The 14,858-nt window shown below is 53.2% G+C and overlaps 1 protein-coding gene across 6 annotated transcripts in view; it reads left to right on the forward strand.

The window, feature by feature from the left end:
• Positions 1 to 14,858, forward strand: part of NTRK3 (neurotrophic receptor tyrosine kinase 3) — a 364,056-nt gene that overhangs the window by 47,214 nt on the left and 301,984 nt on the right. Inside the window, exon 1 of one of the 6 annotated variants that reach the window (XM_005602808.4) lies at positions 5,018 to 5,149. The exons of the other annotated variants lie outside the window; for them this stretch is intronic. Coding sequence (XP_005602865.1) covers positions 5,109 to 5,149 — 41 coding nt within the window. The 5' untranslated portion in view covers positions 5,018 to 5,108. Of the gene's footprint in view, positions 1 to 5,017; positions 5,150 to 14,858 lie in introns of those variants that run through there. 6 annotated transcript variants of the gene reach the window in all.

The raw sequence follows: 14,858 nt of genomic DNA on the forward strand, positions 1-14,858 counted from the left end.
AACGGAGGGGGCAAGACTCTGTACATCCAAATATATCTCTACCATCTTCCCAGAGCCAGGCCCGTCTGATCCTGTGTGTGTTCAGGCTGCATTTGAGGGTGATGCTCATGGCAGGAAACCAGGAGGGACAATGGCTTATCTGGGAGGGCAGCGTTGCCTGGGGATCTGCTCCTTCCGCCTCTGTGAGAGGCCTCTGCTGTGTGCTGTTGTGCAGGCAGTGCTGGATCTTTGCGAGGACACAGAGAAGGAGGGGACATCCTTCTCTGGAGAAGGAAGCTCTGCCCTCGGCACACTGCTTTGCTGCTCAAGCGTCTGTGGCTGGATTAGACCGTGGTGATAACACACACCTGCTTCAAAGGGACAGCTGTGTGTATTCATCTGGAGCTCTTCAGAGGTGTTTACCAGACGCTTTTGGAGGAAGCAGGATTTCACTGAAGAAATGATGTAGTAAGGGGTGTGGTTGGGCTGTGGGCAGGAAGTCGGAACGTTGGGGTGAAAGGGCAGCATCGTGCAGGTGGATCAGTTGTCACCACTGGCCCAGCAGTGAAAAATGGCTCCACGGACCAGACCATGCGACAGCCTCCCCCATGTAAGGCAGCGTCATCCTAGGGACACGTGCTTGGAGGGGGGTCCCTAGAGATTGCTGAGGCCGAGTCCCAACAGTCGCCCTCCTGTAAAACTATCCCGTTTGTTTGGGGAAGCCGCCTGACCGATCCTGCTGACCTCCTGGCTAGAGTGCTGGCCCAGAAATGAGGCGGGCCTTGATGGGACCGCAACAGAGTAGAGGAGGTGACGTGCTAGACCAGTAACTGCAGAGTTAGTTATCTGTGCTCTGGAGGAGGAGCACAGCGTTCTGTGATACCCATGCCTGGGGGACCTAGCCCAGTCCTGGTCCTCCAGACATGCTCCTCTGAGGAAGCACACCCCCCTGAGACTTGAAGGAGCTGGCCCGTGGGGAGACGTGTGGGGGAATGGATGGGAAAGGGGACGGAGCAGGTCCCGGAGGGTGCGGTGGGCGGTGGCTGCAGCTGAACCCCTCTTCTGTAAACCACCTCTTCCCAGGGCTGAGGTGGCGGCATGCCGGGTCCTCGTGACTCCTCACAGGATGACCTTGTGCCTGCCTGGGCAGGGCTTGCACAGGTTCTGCTGTGGCAGGTCAGGGTCATGGGAGACCTCTCTTCAGCCTGCGCGCCCATCCCTAAACTATCCAGGATCCATCTCTTGCAGTCGGACCTGCCATTTTATTTATTCAAGTCCCGGAGAAACAGCAGGGATCAAATGGCGGTGGGGGGCTAACCCTCACCCTGAAGTCACCAGTTCAGGGGCTCAGAGTAGCCATTGTTCAGAGGGGCTGCGTGTGGCTGTCACCTTTTGGTGTTCTGGAGATAGAGGCTCTGGCTGGGTACATCTCCCGCATCCCTAGGCTGATGAGCTCATGAGTGTAGAGCTCACGTGCAGAGTTCATGTGTGTAGAAGTTCGTAGACCCCTGAGAAGAAATCTGTGGCAGGCCAGATAACAGGGGTGACTCCACATAGGCATTGTTGCTTTGCTGGGCTCTCAGCCTCCCATGGCCCTTTGGCCAGCTGCTTGGAGGCGAGTTGGGATCTGAGAGCCCAGGCCCACATCAGCCACTCTGGACACGTCTTGTCCCTTGAGCCAGAGAGGACTGTATCCTGTCCTGTTTCTCACCCTACACGGACACTAAGGCATCAAGGCTCTGGCTGAAATGTGTCTTGGAACCTGAGTCAAGACCTGTTGTCTTCCCTCCGCATGCAGAGCCACACGCTGAAGCCCCCAGAGGGAGAGAAAACCTTGTAATGAATGTCACGTGCCAGCCTGGCATCGCTTCCTCCTTTCCCTCCAGGTTCGTGGCGCTCCTGGGAATGCTTATTTCCCCGGGGGAGGGCTGAGGGGAGGGGAGATGTTGCCCAGACTTTAAACTTTGTTTTTCATTAAAACGAATCTCAGAAATGCATAATCTCTGCCCAGAAGGTCCCCCTTCGTTTGCCCTTGCTTCCTATCCAAGTGGTGCCTGGTGGGGCAAACTGAGTTTGCTCCTATGGGAAGGGGCTGGGCCTCCCCGAACTGGGTTGCCCTGCCCTGCTGACGGGTGATACTGAGCAGTGTGCCTGAGCCAGGGACCGAGCCCCCCAGGTAGCAGGCGCTTGCTTGGTGGGTATTCGTTCACTGCTTACAGCCTGCTTGTCTTTACCGGCAGCTGCCGACATGTGGAAGGCCAGCATGTGGCTTGTGTGGTTCCTGTCATCACACCTGCATGGAATCGATTCATTCACTCAGAAGGAATTGTTAGAATATCCTCTGGTGCAGGCAGGGTGCAGAGAAGGGAGCCTATCCTGGGGGAGATGAGATAGGCCCACAGAGAATTGCCCGCTGAGCCAAATGTGGAAGAGTTGACAGAGAAGCTCAGCCAGGATCAGGCCATCAAGGCAAGGCTTCGTGGATGGAGGAGCTTTGAAGGATGGGCAGAGATGACCAGATGTGACTTCCCTACATTTCCATAATGTGTTATCATTTTTTGTATTGGTCCTCTTAATGACCGTGAAATGGGCGGGGCTGGTTCTCAGTAAGGAGAGGTGAGGAGAGAGGGCAGTTCAGAGAGAGGGGCTGCAGTGGTAGGAGCCTGGTTGCTGATGGGGCAATGGAGTGGTGAGAAGAAGAGCAGCTGTGTTAGAATCCACCGACCAGAGTTCATGTCCACATTTCCTAGCTGTTTGACATTTGGACATGTTCCCCAAACTCTGGGAGCCTCGGTGCCTTCATTTATAAACAAGAATGAGAAAACATATTTGTTAGGGTGGCTGTGGGATTGAAATGAGGTCATGGGGTAAGTGCAGGGCCTGGCACACAGTGAAACACCAAAGGATGGAGCTCTTTATCCTTTTACGTGGATTACTGGGGTCTGAGTTGTGCCGGAAGAGAGTTAGCTGGAAAGGCAGACATGGCTTCCACGTCCAGCAGCTTGGAGGCAAAAAGATGTGTTAGTTTGGGAGCCCCTAGAAGCAGACCCTGAGAAAAATAGCCAAGGGCAAGGAGTTTATTTGGGATGTAATCCTAGGAAACTGAAGTGAGGTTGGAGCGGGGAACTGAGACAGGAGGCCAGGAAGGGTGTGACACCGAGCCAGCAGCCACTGAAGGACAACTGGAGTTTAATCCCAGGAGGAAACTGTGGGAGGTGGTATAGACAGACCTTGGGGTTACCCTACCTGAGGGAGGGGCGAGTGAGGGATCTGGGGCATTTGTCCACCATCCCCCCAGGAGGCTCCTCCTGGGGTGCTCCATCCCCCGGGCACTTGGCCTGCCCTGCAGGAAACTCTCAGGCAAAGGGATACAGTTGGCAGCTGGGAGTCAGCCAGCAGCATGAAGTGGGACAGTGAAGGGACAGCAGAGGGGCACAGGACACATAGTGTCAGCTCCAGAAGGTTTGCAGGGTCTCATCCAGCCCCCGCCTGACCATGTTTTCCTGCTAGCCTGTTTATTTCCTAGGGAATCAGTAATGCTAGTTTTCCTTCTTGACCTTGTGGTCTTGGGCCTTGGTTGTTCTAGGCTCTCACCTTTGTGCTGAAACCAGGCCCTTGGGACCCGCTCAGCCTCTTGGAGATGCAGGTTTCCTCCTGCAGTTGGTAGCCACACTGCAGACATGGACGCTCTCCTTGGTGCATGCTCCTCTCCAGCAAAAGTGCTGTACACAGCTGCACAGGGCCTTGTGAGCAGGTAGTCTGGACCAGTGATGGAGAGGCGGCCCCCAAGGATTTCACGGGCAGGGACAGCCCTGGGGCCCCAGCTGGCCACACCCTGAAGATGATGAGCATGAATGGATCTCTTAGCAGAAGGGGCACCTTTAGCCTTGTAACTCCCTCAAACAACAGTCCAGAGGAGATTGCTGAGTACCTGATGGCTTTTGGAAACACTGACTCACTCTCTGGGTTCTTTGGGGCTTCTGCTTTAGAGAATGGGGCGCTCTGTTGGTCGTCACCAGCTGTGATTTCAGACTGCACAGATCAGCTGGCTGGGGGAGGAGATGAATGACTGAAGGGAGATGCAGGCAGAGAAAGCCAATGTGTGTGGGGGGGGGGGGATGGCCAAAGGCAGTGAGGCTGGAAGAAGCTAAGCAAGGCTGCTGAGATGCAGAGTGGAGGAGAAGAAAGTTGCCCCGTGCCTTCCCCCAGGGTAAGACTGATTAGGAGAGGACCTGAAAGGCGAGAATTGAAGATGGAGAGGAGGGCCCATGCAGGTTTCGGGCAGCAGTAGTCAACTGAGGAAAAGCTATTAAGCGGTGTTTGGGAATGCTGGTCTGTGGACCTCTGACCCTCTGTGAACGTGAAGAGATTTGTACATTTCAGCCCTGGTATAGTCCCTTTGCAGGGATCCAGACCTCTTGGCAGTGTGCTATCTTTTACAAAGAAAGGAGGGAGGGAGTAGAAGAGAGTCAGAATAATTTAGAGCATCATTCACGCGTTTATTTCATAAAGCTGCTATCTATAAGGCTTAGTGTGCCCTCTGCAAATGTTGATTCTAGGGGAACCCTCTAGGAGCAGACCCAGTGGACTCAGCCCTCTTTAGCAAACATGAAGTTTCCATCAAGAAAAAGTCCAACATCTGGCTTGTGTTCTGAAGCATTGAGAACCCAAGAGACCCACATGCCTTGGCTAACATCTGGCAGATTTAGGCACAGGGAATAGCAGAGAGTCAGCCCCATCTCTGCCTCAGTGGGCTGGCCAAAGCCACCAGTGAGTTTAGATGGCATGAATTGAGAGTGTTTTCCTTGGAGCTCATCTGCCCCTTGACCCCTCTGCACACAGAGAACATCTAAGAAGTGCCCAGGAAGTGAGGGTTTGGTGCCACACAGTTTCCCCAAGGATCTGAGCTGAACACTAACTGCTGTGCAGTTTTCATCTTCAGGAAATGCGCAGGCAAGTCCCGTACTGGCCTGGGCTTTTCTTTCTTGAATTGCGTGTGGTGGGGTGGCTTGAGTGGCCCCACTGTGACCTCACACAGCATTAGAGCTCAGGAACAGGGCCCAGGGGACTCATTGGTGGCAAGTGCCTTTGCACCCATAAGTACAGCTGTTGGGCATTATGGATTTCCAATGGCATGCTGGTGCAGAAAAGGAAGAAAGCTAAGAAACAGGTAAGTTCAGGTCTAGGGGAAACTGACACAGATGTTGGGCTTGTCCCCGGAGAATAGCCAGCATTCCCATTCCAACGTATCATGGTGGGGCAGCCATCAGGGCTCAAGTCTGATCTGGGCTGGTATGGCTGAGCACAGGGTCTGGGCAGCAATGCTATTGTTAACAGAAAATTGATAATGCTGTGATTCAAAGAGGGGCAGACAGGAGTCCACCTGGTTTGAAATTGGCCCCATTAGCCATCAGCAAGGTGGCGAGGAGAAAGTGTGAGCAGGACCTTGGCCCATCCACTGGGAAAAGGAGGCTGATGTGTGTGTTGTGGGTTGTGAGGGCTCAGTGGAGCTGTTAGGGTTTGGGCAGGACTCCTGTCCCAGCATCTCACTGAAGTGACAGTCAGGCCCTGGGGTAGAGACCCTCTCACGGCGATGAAGCACTCACAGTGGCACTGAAGGAGGTCTCTCCAGGTACACCGGATGCCAGGCTGAGGCAGCTGGTGCATAGTAGATGCTTTTAAATGAATGAATGTGGTGGAGTTCCGGGCCCCAGCTGCTGCTGAGGTTAGGCCTGGCTGGCCCAGCCCCGCCCAGGCTTGAGATGAAGCTGTGGAGTAAGGTGCTCCCGTTTGACAGCAGGGCGGGGCAGGTGGGCACTGGGGACAGGCTTCTGGCTGTGAGTCCTTCCTCATGACGAGAGCAGCTGGGCCTGGCTGGGCTCCGTAGTGCCGGGTCGGAGATCAGTAATGCGGCCAGCTTCCTCCCTGTCACTCTCCACACTGACTGTCACGCGCTCTGTGCTTCTTTCTCCTCGTGCTGGTGCGAGAAGAGATCTGACCAGGGTGTGACGTGAAAATCCCCAGTGTGTTCTGACTCCAAACCCCCTCTCCGGCGATTAGATTTTCCCTTTCACTTGCTCCCGGGCACCGTCGCTGCTTTTTCTCCTGGGCCATTGCTCCTAGAAGGGGAAGCTGGGGCTGTCCTGCCTGCTGATCTCCATTCCAGGAGCCAGCTGTGGGCTTCCAAATTAGCAAGCCCCCTGGATCCCTGAGTGAACTTTGGGGTTTCTGGGCCCCCAACAGAGACTGTCAGGCTCCAGTGGGTGCTTGACCAGGCTCCCCAAAGAACCCCCGTTAGTGTCTTTGCTACATTTACCTTTCCTGTCCTCCTGGGGACTCCCCGCATGGTGCCTTGGGTCTCTCTGGGCTGGTTTCAGGGTGTTAAATGCTCTTGCCCCGGGGTGCAGCTGACAGCGCAGGACAGGAGAGCTCCTGCCATGTCTGTGCCACGTTTATTGAGGGCTTTTCAGGAGCCAGGCCCACTGCGTGGTGTGGGGATGCTGAGATAAAAGACTCAGTCCCAGCCCTCAGGGATCTCAAAGGCTCACACGTCAAAGAGCACAAGACAGCATCGTGCGTGTCCTGTGAAAAGCGCATCCCGTCTGGAACTGGTCCTGGCCAGCTCGCGCCAGTTAAGGCCAGGAAGTTGTGAAAATGGTGAGGCACTTCCTTAGCAGTGGGTAACTAACTGGCTGCCGCATGAGCCCCCAAAGTGACCATGCCTGTTACTCCAACCCCCCGGTTCCTCCTGGATCCAGGAACTCAGTGAGCATCAGCGCCTGGCGTATGAGGAGGCCCCGGGGCCCTGCCCAGCCCTTTGGCTGGAGCTTTGTGCTCTGCTAGTTTCCTAACTCAAATCTCAAGCCTGGTTCTGTGACAGACAGCACAGCCAAGGCGCTCATGACCTAGAAAGACAGGGCCAAGGAAGACTGTGGGAAGGGGGGCTGTCTGAGCTGAGTATTGAAGGAGGAGGTCTGAGGAGCGTTGGTCAGTCAGCATCTCTCCTTGGCTCCCTGGTTTGTGCTTCTCTGACCCTTGACCTTGAACTCTGGCCCTGCCGCACACCCTAGACAGCTCTTCTCTATGGCAGGCAGGATGGAGCTCATCTGGTCCTAGTTTCAAGAAGGAGCTTCTGGGAACCGCTGTAGGTTCTCACCGCTCACTGCTAGAACCCAGCACCGGGCAAGAGGAGGGCGACCCAAATAGAGAGAATGCAGTGGGGTTTGTCGTCGAGGAGTTTACATTCTCCTGAGGGGAGCCAGGCAAACGATGCCTCGACCCGCAGGTGACAAGTCATGTACATACATCAGCTACACAGACAATTCCCCTAATTGGAGGGGGAGGCTGGATTGCTGATGGTTGCAACTGGCTGAGGATGGTTTGATAAAAGCTTAGTGGAGGGAGGAAGATGCAGCATACTGGAACCCCAGAAGGTGTTCAGCTCCACAAACATCCACTGGGTACCCAGGGGCTGGCGGGGGAGGCACAGTGGCTCAGAGGCAGCGGGAGGGAACTGGCCCTGGACCGCAAGGGCTCTGTTTGGCTGACTAAGTGCAGGCTGTGTTCTAATAGGAGGAGGAGGCGGCCGTGGGGAGAGGTGGGGAAGAGGGTCTCATGCCACGTGCAGGTCATGGCCTCAGCCACAAGTAGGGTCACTCTCCCAGCCAGGGAGGCCCCAGTTCCTGACTTCAGTCCATGCGCAATCCAGGGACTGCCTGAAAAGAAAAAATTCACTTCTTTTTCTATACTCTGCTCTCAAGACTTCACTCTGGCCACCAAGTGTGTGGAGGTTTTCCCCCATACTGACCAATTCTCTAGTTCTCTGCGGACACCAAATGAGTGTCCTGCAATCCAGTTCTGACACCCTCTACCTGGAGGTGGTGTCAGATGCCACAGTTAGTGGCTCAGTCCCACAAGACTGCACCACCCCCTACTTCAGACACCAGTCCCAAGTCCGGCTTGTCATCTGGGCTTCTGACTGACTGGCTGTAGATGGAGGCTCCCAGGACCCCTCCTTGGCTTTGGTAGTTTGCTAGAGTGGCTCACAGAACTCAGCAAAACATTTACTTACTAGGTTACTAGTGTCTTATAAAAGGATATAACTCAGGAGCAGCTGGATGGAGGAGCTGAATAGGGCAAGGGATGGGGAGGAGGGACACGCAGCTCCCACGATCGCTCCCACGATCTCTCCCGGTGCACCACCCTCCCAGCACCTCCTCGTGTTCACCAGCCTGGAAGCTCTCTGAACCCAATGTTTAGGATTCTATGGAGGCTTCATTCTGTAGGCACAATTGATTAAATCAATGGCTATCAGTGATTAATTCAACTTCCAGTCAGGTGGGGCTGAGAGTCCTAACCCTCTAGTCGTGTGGTTGGATCCCTAGGCTACCAGCCCCCATCCTGAGTCTATCCAGGAGCCCCAAGCCACCAGTCCTCTTATTAGCATACAAAAAGCACATTGCTTTGGAGATTCCAAGCATTTCAGGAACTGTGTGCCAGGAAATGGGGAGCAGAGACCAAATACATGTATTTCTTATTATGTCACACTGCTTTTTAAATTTTTTTTTGCTGAGGAAGATTTGCCCTGAGCTGACATCTGTACCAATCTTCCTCTATTTTGTATGTGGGTCGCCAGCATGGCCAGCCACCGAGTGATGTAGGTCCGTGCCTTGGAACTGAACCCAGGCCGCCAAAGCAGAGCACACCTAACTTAACCACTAGGCCACTGGGCCAGCCCCTTGCTTTCCTTATGGATAGGGAAATAGACATTCTTTGAGCTCTAGCATATTCTAGACAATGTGCTAGGCTGTCTACAAACACTATTTTAATTCGTCTTCATGATGCCTCCATGAAGGTGGCATCTCTGTGTCTATTTTAGAGATGAAGATGCTGAGGCCGTGGGAGATTACCCAGCTGGTCAGTGGTAGGCTGGACAGTCAAGTCTAGGACTGATTCCAAAGTTATTTTTTCCTCCAGCAAACGGCTTCTGAACATGGCATGGAGGGAAGAACCGAGGAGGAGAGGGTCTGATGAAGCTCAACAGGCTGGCTTCTCTGTCGAGGCCAGTGCACCTCCCTGAAGCAGCTGGAGTTTTTATTTTCTGTGGCAGAAAGATGAGGGGATCTGAGGATGATGGAAGGAAGAGTCACAAAGCCATTCACACAAGTGCCAGCAACTCCCCCTTTCCTCTCAGCTTCAATCGGGATGCAGCCCGTGGGAAGCATTTCAATAGTGCAACGGCTTGGACACAGGGAGTGGAGGAAAAGTTGCTTCTGTCCTCAAAGGGTCTGTGGCTCTTTATACCACCCCTTCTCCTCAGTTCCAGTGTTCCCTGTAGGCTTCAGGCTTCCGAAGAGAAGTTTTGGTTTGGTGTGAGAGGCATTTGTTAGCCCTCGGGGGGCCCTGAGCCTGGGAGGGACGTGTTCAAAGTCATCGTTGAGAAAGCAGAGACTTGAACAGATTTGGATGCAAAGGCTGGATGCTGTAAGGCCTGCTAAGAGGTTGTTGTATCCTTCTGAGCACGAGGCTCTCTCAGATGGGGGCTGTGGAAATAGAAAAATGGGGAAGTTGCTAGAAATATCACGGAGGAGAGTTTGATGGGACTTGAATGTAAGAAAGAGTGAGAGAGAGGTCAAAAGTTTCTTGGACAGATGTGGTTAGTAGATGGTACTTATGTCATCCCTCTATATATTGGGCCCGTGGCGGCCATCACTAATTGATCACAGCTCTTTTTCCTGCTCAAGCACAGATTCCTTCCAAACACAGCGGCCTGTGTTAGCTCTTGCCGACCACTGGTATTGTGCATAGTCGAAATCCACTCCCCATCTCTGCTCTAAGGTTTCAGGTCAGGAGGCCTCGCTCAGCACAGGTAGTTTGGGAGAGATAGGAGGTAAAAGTGAGCTGGTCTGTCCATATGTGCTCTTAGGAGTCCAGGGGATTGAGTATTGTGAGAACACGAACTACAGGACGGGGCAGAGGTTAAGCATCAAAGGTAGAGCTGTAGAACTGGAATTAATCTCTAATTAGGCACTAATTGAAGTCATGTGAATAGAGAGATGCCTTCCCAGAGAGTGAGTATATGGGGACAAGAACAGACGGTTTATTGCCGGAGGATGACGAACTACTCGAAATGCTGAAGCAAGGCAGAGAGAAGTGAACACGAGAAAACCTCTCCAGCGCCCGAGGTGGAATCCTCTGGAAACTTAAGGAATTCCAGGGCTGGTTTCCTTACAGATTACAAGGGCTAATGCTGTTCCTGCCCTCCTTGTGGGTCTCAGATGTAAGCCAGTGTTTCCTCCAGCGCTCATGTCTTTGATGGAGCCTGCCTCCCTCCCGGCAGCCTCCTCCTCCACATCCCTCTACCAGCCCTGGTGCAGCCCGCCCTCCCTCCTCTGTCCCGTGACTTCTGTCTTCTCCTCTGCGGCTTGGTCACATCCCTGCTCGCTGTGCAGGGAGAGCGCTAGGCATCACCAGTGTGATCTTGTCTTTCTTTTTTTTCCTCCCCAAAGCCCCAGTGCATAGTCATATATCCTGGTTTTAAGTCCCTCCAGTTCTTCTATGTGGGATGCTGCCACAGCATGGCTTGGTGAGTGGTGTGTAGGTCCGCGCCCAGGATCCAAACTGGTGAGCCCTAGGCTGCTGAAGCCGAGTGCATGAAGCTAACCACTTGGCCAGGGGGCTGGCCCCCCGATCTTGTCTTTCTGCTGGTTACCTTGACTAATCACTCTGACACCCTTGCGTTCCAAGATAATTGTTCCTGCAAAGTCAAAGACTCCCTTCCCTCCCAGTGACCTAAAATTACCCTCCAACAATGAAGATGCTCTCAGTCTTGGAGAAACTTTTCCGCATTAACTCTGAGGTGGAGTTGCAGTGAGGAAATCTACCATTTTAACAGGGGAAAATATTGCCCTCGTAAGTCTTTATGCAATGCACTTGAGCTTAATGCTTGCTTACCAATTCGCCTTTATAACTTCCATATTGAGTGAATTAAGCCCTCCATGTGGCTAGGTATTAAAGAAGTGATAAGTGCTTTATAATTCAGTAAAGGGTGGCCTGGCCATTTCATATTTTCCTAAGGAAATTGGCCACCCGAAGGGCGGTGCTCTCCGGACCCCTGGGGCCAGCTGATCTTAGGCACAGAGCTCGCACTATTGGATTACTTTCAAGCCAGCTGCTCTGGCCTGGACCAGACTCTGCTTCTTGCTCCGACTTTCTCCTGTTGGGAGAAAGGCCTCTTGGGGAGAAAGGGTCAAAGTCAATGTGTCTCTCTCTCCCCCTCAGGCTGTTTCTGCTCTTCATCAAAGACCCCCTGTTTCTCTCCTAGTTCAAAGCTGAGATGTCTGGGAGCGATCAGAGGTCTTATGATCAATGTGGTTTGATTCATCCATAGATAAGAGGAGATTGTCTCCTAGGGGCCACAGGATTCTGGCCCCCTGGCCCCAACCCCATGGGCACAGCTTGCTTCTTTACACCTTAGTCTCTTCGAATGGTTGGAGAAGATGCTGGTCTCGTCAAGACCTTGGGAACGAGAGCCTTTTCATGACTTGCCACAAGGTCCCAGGGTTCTGAGGAAAGACAGTCATTTGTTATTTTATTCATTTAAATTTTAAGTTCCTGGTTCAACAGGAACTGGGCTGGGTGTTGTGGATGTAGTAGTGAACAAGATGGACAGGCTGCCTGCCCTCATGGAGCTTGCATTCTGTTATGGGAGAGACACAATGAACAAGTAAACATGTACATGAGATAATGATGGATTTTGGCAAGTGATATAAAGGAAATACCCAGAGCAACGTTTTTCAGGCTTGGCACTATTGACATTTTGGATTGGATCCTTCTTTGTTGTGAGGGTGCTGTCCTGTGTTGTAGGATATTTAGTAATGTCCCTGGCCTCTACTGACTGGATGCCAGTAGCACCTCCCACGTCGTGATAATCAAAGATGTCTCCAGACTTTGCCAAATGTCCTCTGGGGGGCAAAATCCATCCCTGGCTTGAGAACACTTGATCCGGAGGAAGATTGTACAGAAGGACATTAGTAGGTTGGCCAAGGAGGGCTTCTCGGAGGAGATGACATTTAAAGAGAATGCAAGTGCTTTTAAGGAAAAACCAAACACAAATCCCTTAGCAGAGGGAGGGAGCTTGGTGTTTTGGACACTAGAAAGGAGACTGGCGAGACTAAAGCCACGTGAACAAGGGTGAGGTTTGTGTGAGCTGAGGAGGGAGAGGCATGAGCCAGACCTGTAGGATCTCGCTGGCCGTGGCAGAGTCTTCATTTCCTCCCACATACAGGAGAAGCCATTGGAGGTTTGGTTTTGGGGGTGGGGGTGGAGGAGGAGGGCGTGATCAGATTTATATTATAAAATGTTCATTCCGGCTTCTGCCTGGAGGACAGACTCTAGTCAGGCTGGAGTGGAGGCAGTGCTCATGCTTTGGAGGCGGTGGTCCATGTGAGAGGGGATGGTGGTGTGGGCCCAGGGGATAGGAGTGGAGGCGGTGATAAGTGGGCCAAGCTGATTTCCATTGTGGGCATGGACTTGCTAAGGTGTGGACATGGGAGGATCGATGATGGAGTTTGGCTTGGATAACTGGGTGCTACCGGTGCCATTTATTGCGATGGAGAAGGCCCCAGTGGGAGGAAAGCAAGGGCTGGTGTTGGACCTGCTGAGATAGCAAGGAGGAGCCTGGAGCTTGGGGGAGAGGCCTGACTAGAGATAAACATCTGGGCGCCATCGGAGCATAGGCGGTATTCAGAGCCAGCACGCGGGTGAGATCGCCATGGCATGGTGGGGGGGGGTGAGGCCTGAGAGACTCTAGCACTTAGAGATCATACAAAGAATATAGGACCAGCAAAGGAGACTGGAAGGAATAGCCAGGGGAGGAGAAAGCAGCCCAGGAGAGAGTGGAGTTAAGGAATCTGTAGGGAAGAGCATGTTTCAAGAAAGAGAGAGTGCTTAACCCAGTCAAACGCTGCTGAGAGATTGGGTAACTGGGTGGCAGAGAAAAGTCTGTTGGGTTTGCCAGTGTGGAAATCCCTGGTGACCTTGACAATGTAGTTTCAGTAGAGTAGTGGGGACAGAAGACAAATTGGGATAAAGAATCAAAGGGAGGTGAGGAAGTAGGGCCGAAGAGTGTAGACAGTTCTTTTGATACCATTTGCCATAAAGAGGTGTAGAGACATGAGTTGGTAGCTGGAGGATGACATGGAGTCCAGGAGATGTTCCTTTTAAATGGGATCTCCTAGAATATGTTTGTATGCTGATGAGAAAATCCAGCAGAGAGAAAGTGAGGGTGCGGAGAAGAGAGAGAAGAAATCAATGAGTTCTTGAGAAGGCGAGAGGGGTTGAGGGAAAGATCCACAGGAGTTGCCGATCGAGTGCTAAATGCTTTAGTTTTGCTGTTGATCCCTTTGTGGGTTCGTTCATCATTCATTAGTTCATTTGCTCAGATGTCACTGAGCATTTGCATGGCACTGGAGATGCAAACTCCTGGTCGGTGCCCTCAGAAAACTCATGCTCTGGTGAAGGTCGTAGTCATGTGGGGGAAGGGAAGGATAGAAAAGATGTGACAAGGTGCCTAGAGCATTCCGGTCTCATCTCCTCCTGTGTTTGGCGAGAGGGGGCCCTGTCCACTTCCCCACTCCTGACACTGACCGTAAGCAGCAGACCTGAGATCTGGGCCCGGGAGGGAGATCTGGTCCATGGGCCTCCTGAGACCTCTGGTATCGCCCTGTTGCTGGGCTCTGTAGTGATTCCCCAGGATGCCCGTCCCCAACTGGGATGTTGAATGGTGTGCCCTGGGCCACAAGCCCCCTCAGAGATCTAGTCGGGGGTGCCTGTGGAGTCAGACCAGGGCTCCGGTCTTCTTGGGGGGCCCATGGAAAGGGCTGTGTGGGAGCTGAGCATGGAAGCCTCTGACACACACTGGGTGGCTTCCCATGTGTGTACTTATCCTGGGGTAACTGTCCTCGTTTGAGATTCTGGTGGTGAATGAGACGGATACACTCCCTTTTCTCATGCATCATCGTTCCAGTGTGGAGACACTGACGACAAACATGTAATCAAATAATCAAATAAGACAATTACAGATGGTTATTAAGGGCTGTGAAGGACACACACAGGGGCTTGTGCCAGAGAGCAGCTGGAAGGGAAAAGGAGGGGGGTGCCCACATGGGTCTGGGCAGGCTTCTCTGAGAAGGTGACCTCTGAGCGCAGACCTGAGGGACTCAAAGGGCCCGGGAAGTGTGTCCTGGGAGTTCCGGTTGGGAATCAGCCTGGTGTGTTTAAAGAACAGAATGCGGGCCAGTGTGGCTGGGGCCCAGGAAACAAGGGGAAGGTGCTAAGAGACGGGGCCGCAGAAGCAGACAGGAGCCAGCTCATGCGGGACATTGTGGGCCGTGGTCCAGGGTTTGGGTTTGATTGGAAGAGCTAAGGGAAGTGGTGGAGGGTTTTACGTAGGGGAGACTGTGATGGTGCTGGCGTCGAGACTCATGGAGGGGAAGGCTGAGGGCAGGGAGGCCAGTCAGGAGGTGTTGATGTCAGGTTAGAGGTGGTGGCTACCTGGTGTGCTGACCTGTGGGCATTCCGGGGTCCCGCACCCACCCGCCCAGGTGGCAGCAGTGAAGTGGAGAGGAGTAGATAGACTGGTGGGGGCAGGCCAGTCTGGTTGCAGGCCTGGGGCCAGGCAGGACCGCCTAGACTCCCCAGCGAACCGGCTGACTCCCACATGAAGTCTCACTCCTGGGAGTTGGGCGTGCCCTTGATCTTTTCTCTGTTAGGAGACGCAGCATCTCAGCACCTGAAGAGCACAGGTGTGTGCACAAACGTCCCCCGTTCCTGGCACGAGCTTTGGAATTGCGCAGGAAGCCAAAACAGATGTTGTTGTC

The sequence above is a fragment of the Equus caballus genome, chromosome 1 (assembly GCF_041296265.1).
Source record: "Equus caballus isolate H_3958 breed thoroughbred chromosome 1, TB-T2T, whole genome shotgun sequence".
NCBI classification, from domain to species: domain Eukaryota; kingdom Metazoa; phylum Chordata; class Mammalia; order Perissodactyla; family Equidae; genus Equus; species Equus caballus.